The 12,177-nt window shown below is 37.7% G+C and overlaps 1 protein-coding gene across 10 annotated transcripts in view; it reads right to left on the bottom strand.

Moving 5' to 3' along the window:
- The window catches only part of TENM1 (teneurin transmembrane protein 1), a 490,191-nt gene that overhangs the window by 105,263 nt on the left and 372,751 nt on the right, over positions 1-12,177 (bottom strand). For all 10 annotated transcript variants that reach the window (XM_043493115.1, XM_043493120.1, XM_043493113.1 and 7 more), the window contains 2 exons: positions 8,787-9,054; positions 4,995-5,138 (listed from right to left, as the gene is read on the bottom strand). In XM_043493115.1, the coding sequence (XP_043349050.1) occupies positions 4,995-5,138; positions 8,787-9,054 (412 nt within the window). The remainder of the gene's footprint in view (positions 1-4,994; positions 5,139-8,786; positions 9,055-12,177) is intronic.

The following is a 12,177-nucleotide window of genomic DNA, read 5'->3' as shown; positions in this document are numbered from 1 at the left end:
TAAAGTACGACGGTGGTCCAAATCTAGTGCTCACAGTTCCCCTTGTTTAGAAGTTGTTTTGTGGCTTGCAAATAAGTTTGAAGTGAAAATTCCCCTTGGAAGCCAATGGGTGGTGCTTTATGCTGATTTCAAAGCAGAATCCATTTTTCAAACTTATTTATGAACAACAAAGGTCGGAATACATCTCTGTGCTTGGAGTTTAGGGTTGGTATATAAAAGGAGCTTGGAAATATGCAAGCATAATCAATGGAAATTTATATCTCCTCCCTCCCACCAGTAAAAATCACTAAGCTCACAGGAAATGCTGGCCTTTGTTTGAGGCTAAAAATATAAAGACAATCTTTGATATGTTTCAGACAAATAATATATAATTAGGGCTCTGGAGAGTTTGTTTTGCTTTTATTCAATTTAAGCATGTACATAACTTTAGCCACATGAGTAGTCTTTCTGGCTTCAATCAGTGCTTTGCTAGACCAGAGCCAGAGTTACTGTATCTGTAACTTCAAAGTATAAAGTCCCTTTAAAAGGGACAAATACTCATTCAACACACTCTCCCATCTGAAGAAAAATCCACTTCAAAGGATACACTGAAAATATTGGTTATTGGGGTATTCATTTGCATTTGTGAATTCTCGGGGTACTTCAAAAGGACTTTATGCCTTCAGGAGCTAGCATGTATATGTGTATTTGTTAACTCATTATGACAAATAGTCTGAAGATTCTGCATGTTGGAAAAATTGGCAAAAAACTTCGATGAAAAACATTTCAGAATAGAATAATCAGGAATCCAAAATGATCAAATCTTGTTTTCTGAATCAGAAAAAGAAAACTAGGTGACAATAAACATGGCCTTAGTGTAACTGAGAGCAAAATATTATCAGTTATCTATGTTAATACAACATACTTATTGGCTCAAAAAGAGTATGTGTTTAAAAGTCAGGGTTTCAAGGGGAGAATGTGGGGGGACAATTGGGACTGATGGACAGGCTTTTCACTTCAGGGATGCCACAATCAATCATGAAATATCTTTAAAGAAAGAAAAGAGGCCCTTACTTCCTAGAATAGTAAGATGCCTTGTATGTTTTATGGTTTGCCTAAAGCAATGTTTGTATCAGTAAGATTTAGAGCTGGGAACAGATTCATGAAATGTATTTCTGCATAAAGATATCTATTTTCACTGTTTTTCTATTATGAAATTTAAACTTGCTCTTGTAAATATCCATATCTGAATCTCACTAAGTAACACATATGGGGGATTCACTGCATCATAGGGTATGCATCATAGTGTTAGCTTGAGATACACCTTGAGTTTTGTCCCTCACCCAACTCCTGTCCACACACACAAATCTTTAACTTGAGTTAAATGGCACTTTAAGTTCAAGCTAGCTAGCCCTTCAGGAGTGGGGTTGGAAGTGGTTTGAACCTCCAGTGCTGCTGATGCTCTAGCTGGTAAAGTAGTGGGGATGCAGCAGCTTGCGTTAAAGCAACTCATCAACTGCTAATCCAATCACGCTGTGTAACTTTAAAGTTGTTTCACAACATGGTCACTTTGGGAAGATATACTCTGCAATAAAAGACCAGTGGCTGGCCTGTGTCAGCTGAGTCATGCTTATGGAGCTTAGTCTGCAGGGCTATAAAATAGCAGTGTAGATATTCGGGCTCAGGCTCGAGCCTGGGCTCTGGGACTATGACGAGGGAAGGTATCAGAGCCTGGGCTTCATCCCAAGTCTGAACAGCCACACTGCTATTTTTAGCCCCACAGCCTGAGACCCAGGAGCCTGAGTCAGCTGACCTGGGCTCTGACTCGATGATGTGGGTTTTTTATCACAGTATAGACATACCCTTTCATTCAAGCTAGGCCCTTGAGTTAGGCTAGTTTGAGTGGATTAACTCAAATATAGTAACTCAAGCTAACTGTTGCAGCTCTAAAGACGCCGTAGAAGGGTCCTAATGGCAGAAAGTCTGCTGAGGGAGAAGGCAGTAGTGGCAGAACTTGACTGCAAATTCCTCTCCATCAGTGTGTGGCACTGGCTGAAAAGAAGGGATGGCTAGAATGGCTAGTGGATGCCTCATCAGATTGCCTCAGCAAACTCCATTCAACAACAAAAAACCCCATTATTGCTAATAGGTTCAGGTCATATTATATGCATGCTATTTTTCTGTCAGTGATAAGCAAAAAAAGGTTAGGCTATTTTTTTTAGTTATTTCTGCCACTTGCAATCATGACAAAAACATCAAACTGAAGAATCAAACAACTCAGTCTGCTAATATGAATACAATATTATTCAGTCAACAGCAGCCCCAATCAACTGAAATATATGTGTATAGTTGATCAAATCAAGTGTTTTTAATGTTAAGGTGAAATGAAAGTTACATAAGGACTATTTGCAGTAAAGTACCATAACTTTTTACATTTTAATTGTGTTCCCAATGCTATTCCTGTAGTTTGGATTAACTGGATTGTGACAGCATTTCAAAAAGAGAAAGTAAATTCCATACCCGTGAAAGGTTCACACTTACATCCCTGCAGAGTGAATGTTTTATTTTAATTAAATACAAAAAGATCTCAAGGAATTAATTCCTGAGAAGGCTACTCCACACTTACGCCTTTCATTTCTCTCTTACTGACATGGAGCATAAACTTGAATTTTACAGTGACTGTTTTAGGTTTGAATCACAACCTTACCCTTGTTTAAAATCTATGTTTTGCATGGCTGAAACCAAAGAGCTTTTCTTGACCTTTTGGCTGAGATCAAGTGATATATTATTTATTTTGGAGCTTTTGGCTAAAGAACTTAAATATCCAGTTTGTCATCTATTTGTGGGACTATATTTTACTTTGGTAGGAATATGAATTCTAGGATTTAATAATTAATTCCCCATATTTGACTAGTATGACCCTAAAGCAGTTTCTCTGACAATTCACATGCAGGAGCTTTATGGGCATGATCAAGATCAACTGCACGGAAGTCTTTCCTGTGATTTCAGTAGGCTTTGGATCAGACCTTATGCCCTGATTCAGGTATGTACTTAAGCCTATGCCCTAACTTTACACATATAAGTAGGTCCATTGACTTCACTGGCACTAGTTGTGCTTAAAGTTAAACATGTGCTTATATACATTCTTGGATCAGTGCCTTTGTAAAGAAAGACAATTTCCTCTAGTTTAAGTCTCGATCTTGCCTAGCTCTGTGCAGATGTGTAAGGTGGGAGGGAAGGCAGAAGAAGCCTCCCATCCCCACTTAAAATCTAGGTACAAGGGTTAGTCACCCAGAATTCTTGCAGTAACAAAGCACAAGGATTGCTTGAGGCTAGTGCTAACAGGCAGAAGAGGTTGCATCCTTTCAAAAGACGTAGAAGGCTTGCTGGGACCACGCAGCCCAGCATTTGCAGAAACTGTGTGTCATGAACAGTATCTGTGGGAGCGACCAATGGACAGTTCATCCCTATGTGCCCTGTGCTCTGGGGAGTGGCTGAAAAGCCACAATTTAACCTCAAATGTTTACTACTCATAATTGTGTATTGTATAAAGTCTCATAAATATTTTAGTGCCTGTGTGATGAATTAGAAGGGGAGGCATTACAGTAAATGCTAAGGTCAGACATTCATATAAACTGGAGCTATAAAAGAAAGTATTCCCAAGAACTCAGTTTTGAAACTAAACTATTTAAGTGGCAAACTGGCACTAGGATGTGGACAATGGGGCTCACAGCTGGGGGGGCTGGACTGACTGAGATCAGATTTCTCTTTGTGTTAAATGTCAACACCCGGCATTTAAAAAAAGTCAATCTATACAAACCAGTAAGGTGGGTATGAAAGAACCACTATTTAAAATATCAAACTATTTCAAATCAAAATCTTGATAATTTACAAACTAAACCTGACCTTTTGCATTTGGAATATTTACACTACAGTTGTACATCTGACATCAGAATTTATGAAATCCTGACAGCTTTACATCTGTGCATAAATCTGGGTTACAGTTATTTGCAGTTGGAAACAGATTTTAGTGGATAGATTCTTAGCTGGAAAATTGGCAGAGCTCTACTGAAGCTAGTGCTAAGCAGATTTGCACCAGCTGAGACGGTGAGCCTAGATTTTTCTCTCCCAAGGAATGTAACATGTCCATTTATTTGCAAATTCATATTCATTCTCAATACTGTAACTCACTATAACTGTATTAATTTGATAATTTAAATCCACTAAGAGTAGTTCCTAATTATAGCTGTTTGGGTGGAAACCATAAAATAATAGGTAATGAGAAAACAGATTAAAGTCTCACAGTCTGAGGGAATAAATCAGGAGGGCAAAATAAATGGAGATTCTTTGCTTGAGTGTGTGTGTGTGCGTGTGTGCGCGCGCACACTTGTGAAAGGTGCTAGACTGCTGCTCAGGAGAGTAAAGTATTTTATTAAGCCACAGCTCGGATACCGAGTGAGCAGCAGTGCAAGCTTGCACACTGTCCTGGCCAGATAAGTCAATACCGAATGGAAGCACCACCTCCAGAAGATCAGTTTTTAGCTCAATTTCTATGCATATTTGATCCTTAGTTCCACTGAGACTGCCAATAATTATGCTAATTAAAGCTAGTTGTAGCGGTGAGTTTGGGACATAGATACTTGTCCACTGAGAAGACAACACACCATCAATTCTTTTCACACAAACCAGCAAACAGGAGCAACATTCAATCCCTACTATCTTAGATTGGATTCAAAACAACAACCTAGAGGTATAAAGTTCTATATCCTATATTAGTATTCTCTTATCCAGTCTAATGAAAAAATACATTTACAAGATTTTTATTTATGCCTGATAGCTAAGCCACACACAAAAATATTTTCAGCTGGTGGATAAGTGTGCAGTTCCCAAAAAAGAAAGTTGCACACTCCAAGGATAAAACATTAACAATGAAAAGTTAAACATCTAAATTCTTCATCACCATCTTGAAAATATATTCCTGTCCAACATATTTGATTGATAACTGAATGACTTACCACTTTGTGGATTCAATATGTGGTGTTTGTTTATGGACCAACCCCCCAGATTCGAAGCATCCATCTCAAAACCCTGCAGGATAGCTGTTCTTTTCTCCCACAGAATAAAATCATGGCATGTTTCGTATTCATATCCTACTGACACTGCAAACAAATGATGATATGTTAAGATTGTTTTTCTTTCATGTATTATCTATTTTTTCCATACCAGTTTTTATATCTACCTGTCAGTCCTATGCTGGCTCCTGCATTTGATTTTGATTTTTATTGTTTGAGATTATAAAAAAAGTCTGAGAGATTATCAGTTGCTTTGATAGTCATAGTTACCTTAGTTTCAAAGTACAGTTTCTTCTAAGTCTATCCTGATAGTATCAATTATGTACTGGCTTTTGCATGTGTGTATCTTCTTTTCCCCAGTGGAATTTGTCCAACTTGCTCAATAGCATCTCCCTTAACTAAATGAACTATTGCTAAATTAAAAGAGTCCTGTTTTGTTCAAAGAGGGGAGGTAGAAATTCAATTCCGCTTGACTCATCTTTTTCCTTTGATACATGTAAGAATGTTGGCAGTGATTTGTCACCAATTACCCTCTGTTTCTAGAACTCCAGTGAACCTTAGGTGCTCCACTTCAAACCTGAGGTCTTGTGTCATAATTGTAGGGAGAAAGTGACACTTTGGCTTGTTTGTAAGGCAAATGTTTTAATCGGAACATAACAGACTTTTCCCACTACTCTCTGGAGCTTCTCATCAGTATCTCAAAAAGAAGCCTCTCTTTTTGCTACGAAACTTTCTGACTCCTGAATTCACATTCCCTTGCCTCCTGTTAACATTGCTGTATGTTTAAAGCTTTACAGGCATCAGATCATTACGCTATGTACCCAGCAGCTGCCTTGTCCATCCTTTGCGATTTAAAGAGGCCCCAGAAGCTAAAACAACACTGCTGATATAAAACTGCTCATTCTGAATCTACAGATTTGGCCACAGTACTGATTATTTCTCCCAAAACTGCCTCTGCCATTCTGTTACTGGGATTATTCATCAAGTGTCAATATCAGAACAAGTGCTTTTCTAGGTGTTAATGTAAGAAGGAAGAGAAAGGAGAAGATTTTAGTATGAAGCAACTTTGCTGATGACTTATCACCTATATTATAGGGTCTTTTCTTCAGTCATACACTTCACAAGTTCAGCCCAGGTCAGGCATACATACTGTCCACAACGCTAAGAGATAGTTCAGAGTTGCCAACACCCTCTGGGGCAGATTCTCAACTGGTGTAAACTGCTATAGTTCCATTGAACTCAATGGGAGTTTAACTCACTTTAATGGAGCTATGGCAGTTTATACCAGCTGAAGATCTGCTCCTGGATGTCCATAATGGAACACCATGGTAGGATCACGGGTGACAATGTAATACTTTTACTATTCTCTGCCCACATCTGAAATTCCGGATTGCCAAATGTTCCTAAAGCTCATTATCCGCTTAGTCACAACTTCATTGTCTTCTTCTCTTTGGCTCTTCTGGTTAGTAGCATTTGGATACCCTCTTTTATACGCTAACTTTATATATCTAAGAATGAGCCACATGCTTAAACTTTGTTTTATTTCCATTGTTAAAGAATCTCTTAGAACCAGTTTTTCCAGAGAGGAACACTGTTATATATCTTTTTCTAACCCTTCGATTTTAAGAAGAAACTTTGTTGTTATAATTTCTGCTGCAGATGTAAGATCAGGAACTTTCCTCAATGTGCAAGACTTGGAGAGTAGGGAAATGCCACCAAATATTTCTCTAAAAAAACCCAAAAAAACTCCAGGTCCTTCCATGCATGCGAGTACCTTCAGAAAGTCTGTTTTTTTCCCTAAGAGACCACTTTTTCTGGATAGACTACTGTAGTAAATCATTATGTAATTGTTGCCAATAATCTTGAAGAAAAATGAAAGTGTTTATAGGGTTTATAATATTAAATGCAGATGGTTATATTCTTGAGCTTATAGGACTTCAATCTGCTGTAATTTAATGTAATTAAAATGAAGTCTGAGCAGAATGTATTATTAAATATTGGTAATACACCAACACAGGGAATTATTTTGACAAAATTCACATAATGAATGCAGATGAGGGTCCCAGACTACTCCGATCTGTCAAATTAAATAAGGCTTTAGCGGAATCTTACAAACCAAGTTAACAATGCACTTACATATAAAGATTCTTGCTTCTGTGTTGCAAGAAGCATAATTAAAATAAACTTTAAATGAAATCAGACATTGAACTGCAAATAAATAAATAAATAGGCATTATTTTATAGTGTTTCATGGACTGGTTTTATTCTCATTTCCCTTGATAAATGCCTTGCTAGAATTCATTTTAGGATTTAGCAACTCAATGTACCTTTTTCTGAAATCTCTAACATAGTTATTTGATTTAAAGTCTAGAAATATGTTGGACAAGGGTGGACTTCATGATTACTGGATTTCAAATAATCTGGAAGGGATTTAACTGTTCTGTACTATATTTATAGTATTAACATATTTACTGCTATTTCATGTCATTTTCAGACATCCTACATTTTATAACAACAAAATTCCATAATATTGTTGCTGTCTATTATATTATATGTACATATGGAAAAATGAACAAATAGGTTATAACTCAGAAGAGAAATCTCAACTCACTTAATTCCATTCTTTGTTATACAAGTTGATATAGGAATCTATATTGTATAAGCAGTTGGGGACAGATTCTGCCACTTCTACTCACATTGAATAAGACTTTACTCTATGGTAGATTTCTACATCGGCTGTACAGTGTGAATAATGTTTCCCTAAGATAGTATTTGTCCACTTTTGAACACACATTTGAAAGAGTGGATAGTCATAGTATTATCCTTTACAGATGTCAATGAGACTACTTATGGAGCAAGATATTACTCACTGTAAGTGGCAGAATATGGCCCCTAATTATTTTAATATTTTAGAGTCTGATCCTGCAAACACTTATCATTGTGAGTAGCTCCACAGACTTCAAAACCTACTGAAATCCCGCTGAATTCAATGGGACTACTCACAAGAGTAAGCACTAACGGAATAGTAAATACACTGATAGGAGGTGTTTGCAATAGCAAGTCATTAAACACAATACACCATCCTTGATTAAAAATAATAAAAAACATTCAAGATCAAATAGCAAAATTCATGTGAAAATATTTTGGATACATTAAATGCATTTTACTTCAATTATAGTATTTTCACATATAAGCATTCAGTCACAAATCAGGGACCACTACTTTAAAATCTAAAAAACTAAAAGGACCCCAAAAAGTATGGATGATTTCTATGTACACCTTTTGAAATAACAAGTCAAGAAGTTAACAGCTTCAGACATCAAATATAATAAGCAAATATACCTAAAAGTTAGCATTTAGTAAATTCTAACTGGAAATGACATTTTAAAAGTCACTGCCAAAAAAAAAATGACAGAGGCAATGACACACTGAAGGTCACAGTGAGAAAGTACATTCCAAACACAGGGATAGCTAAATAGGTAACCACTAGTATGTAACCATTATGAGACAGGAGAAAGAGACTTTTGAATTAGAGATGCCCCCCAAAAAACCCCAAAAATGTGGCTTTAAAAAGAGAAACGTGAGGAATTAGAAAACAAATGCTTCCTAGATAATCACATTCTAATTGGCTAAAGCTGCAATTAATTTAGATACACTATATATCAGAAGCATAAACAGTATTTTACTTTCAAATGTATTACTACTACTAATTACACTGAACATATCTCAACATACCTGTTGCCTCTACCAGACCAGACACCTTTTGTCCATAAATGTCTGTCTTGTTCCAGGCAAAAGTGTAGACCAGGTTTGTAGCAGCAGGAAACCATTTCTGAACTAGCCGCCCTTCAACAGCAACTGAAAGATGTACTTTCATCATTCCAGGAGGGATGGCTGCATGTGTCAAAATAATGCGGAGCAAGGTTTTATATCCAGGGGTTCGACTGCTGAGGTAATTGAGCTTCACAAAGCTAGAAGGAATTGGGATTTCCTCCTGGACCACCTAGAAGAACCCAACAGTTGTACACACTGTTATTAATGATATTCATGCCTAGGAAAAGGGCAAAGCCAAATCATGATGTTTTCTAAGAAACCTAGGCACCACTGAAAACTGACTTCCTAGACCCGTGCCCTGCCTCTGCCAGGCATATTGTGGTCAGGAATAATGCAAGATCTTCAGCATCATCAAAAGCTGCACAGTATCTGAAAGATCACACAGGTGGAAAACAGGTAATTTGTCTATACTTTGTTAAGGAGGCCCCATCTCTTTTCTAATTCTTCTTTGTCTCTAACGTTTGCACACAATATTACTTTTGCCTTAAGTTTTTGGTCAAATTTGTGATGACAGTTATTCCCTTGAGTACTAATCTCGTCTAAATCCACTAAACTCAGTTGTCCTAGAATTGCAGGTTGCTTTGGAGAGGATATCTCATTTGGTTAATTAATTTTTGGACCTAATGATAATTAAATAAATACATATTTTAAACTCATCTTGGACCATATTGTGTCTTTAAGGCACTACCCTGGGTTGGCTGATCCATCTTAGAGGGACCTCAGGAAGGAGCCATGCCTTCCTCAGCATCACAATCCTTACTAATGAGCCAGTCTGCCACAATATTAAATCAACACAATCTGGAAAAATACAAATGGTGCTTTGTTTATTATTCCCGGTTATTCCAGTTCACTTTTTGTTTCTTTAATAACAAATTGTTTCAGTTTCAAACACCTTCTATTATTGTACAGCTATAACAACACTGTCACAGAAATACTGCAGTACATTGGAGGTCTGCCAGCACTTGTAGTTTCAATATATGAAATGTGCTGTTGGCAGGGAATTCCTGATCCCTTGATTATTCCCTGTCCTTCCTGCTGACATCCCAGCTGCCTCTTCTGTCATGCATCTGACATCAGTAGGTTCTAAACTTTCCTTCCTCTAAAACAGGGGACTAGTAATAGATATTCATATAAAGTACATTTTAGTATTTCGCTTTCTTCTATCCCAAACGAGGGGATTAGGAGCAGTTACTCAGTGAATATACTGTTGTGACCCTAACAGCATCCCAATGCCCAGGGGCAAGAGGCTTATTGGTATCAGGTAGTGAGTTTCTGCTGGTCTGACCAGTTCAGGGTAGCCCAATTCACTTTTGTCAGAATCTCTATCTAATAGGTATTGAGTAAGGTATCATTGGAAAACCAACAACACACTGATCATTAATATTCTTGTGTGGTATATGTATGGCAAACACCCAAAAGACCATAAAAATTGGAAAGAAATATGGGACTAAAATCTGGAGAGTGGGTAAACAGGTTTTTCCAGACAAAGGAAAGACTGATGCCTCCATCCAGAAAACGCAATCACAGACAACTGGTAATCGCAGTCAAGTGGCCATTCATTGGCATATCAGAGACTGAAGGGATAGATTAACTTGAATTGTAGAAAGCACTAGCGAGGAAAAAACCAGCATGGAACCTTCTCCATCAGACTCAATAGCATCTTTCCTCACAGCTGGGGCATTGGACTTTGAGAAGAATGTATTTCAAAAGTTCTCTGGACTATAGAAGAGAGGCGCAAAGAACCCCAAGTGATCTTCTACCTAAGTTTACAAAGAAACCAAGAAGTTTGGACTTTGTGGAAGATCCTGACCAAGAGAGTGGTCAGCTATTTTGCTGGTAGGAGAAGTGTTAAGAATCTGACCTTGGACCAAGATTGTAGTTTTACTAAGTTTTAGTCCCTATAAAGAGTTTTTCACTTTTGTTTGCACGTAACTATTTCTGACTTTATCCCTTACATTTGACCTCTCTCTTTGTTAATAAACTTGTTTTACTTTTAATCTAAACCATCCCAGTACTGTGTCTGAATTGAAGGGATTGTTAACTCCAGTTAAAGCAACACACTGCTGTGTTTTTGTCTCTTTAAAGAGCAACAGACCATATTAGTTCCCTAAATGTTCCAGTAGAGGGCTGGACATTTCAAGGCAGATGGTTTTGGGGAAATTCAGGTCTGGGGGTATGTTGGGGTCACTTGGCTGGTAGTAACTAAGTCTGGTGGAGACCTAAGTGTGGCTATGATGTAACAAGCAGGCTGCTGGAGTCAGAACCAGGGCCGCTTATCATACAGTTACCCAGAGCAAGCTTGTATGCTGGCTGGGAGCGTCCAGACAGGAAGCTGCAGCAGTAGAGCATTTTAAGGCACTCAGGGTTAGAGGACAAGTGATAACACAACTTCTCACTTATTTGGGTTGCACCCTGACATGTGACAACTGTATCTAGCAATTCAGGTACTTGGTTAGTAAAAAAAGCACTGGAATCTCTCATGTGGAAGGGTGTGACACAGTTCTTTTACTACCTTGTATCAATTCTTTTTAACCTGTGCCCATTAGTTTATCCCATTCTATTCAGTGGAGACAGGAATGTAACTATACAGCCACAGCACAGCCACTAGAAGGCTGAGATAGTATGATGTTTTATTGTTATTTATAGGCGAAAGTGACAGAATTCAACTAGAAGGGTTTTCTATCTAATAAAGAAATTAATGAGGTCCTTTTTAGGGAGCAATGCAATTTTTTAATACAGAAAAAGTTGGATGGAAAATATTTATACCCACAGATAACCTCCAAAATATCTATAGCACTGAATAACCTTGCGTTGATGTCATTCCCAGAAGTACAGCCCTGGGAAGGGAACATCATCACAGCAGTAAGTAATCAGTGTATTCCAGTGTCCTTTTTACAGCAGCACTTTCAGGACTTCCAGGAATGAGAGGAAGACAATCAGGCATTTACTGATGTCCATCAAATACTAACCCTATCCTGTGCCTCTGAACTTCTGGGTCTGAACATGTAACCATTAAACTTATAAAATGATCATTCACTTCAGTGGGATCTAGATTTTTCCAAACCTGTATGAAGCTTTCTAAATAGTAGGTTGAAATCCTGGCTCCACTGAAATCAACGGCAAAACTCCCATTGACTTCAACCTGACTGGAATATTACTGCATGTGTTAAATGTTAAGTATTACTACTTCCACTACTAAAACTGCACCAGAAACATTTCATATCTAACAGTTTTATACATAAAATCTCTGATTTGCATGTGCAATCATGTTTATGCAGGCAGATCAGGAATC

The sequence above is a fragment of the Dermochelys coriacea genome, chromosome 9, assembly GCF_009764565.3.
Source record: "Dermochelys coriacea isolate rDerCor1 chromosome 9, rDerCor1.pri.v4, whole genome shotgun sequence".
Lineage (NCBI taxonomy): Eukaryota > Metazoa > Chordata > Testudines > Dermochelyidae > Dermochelys > Dermochelys coriacea.
The sequence above is the reverse complement of the archived record's forward strand: the minus strand, read 5'-3'. Positions and strand labels throughout refer to the sequence as shown.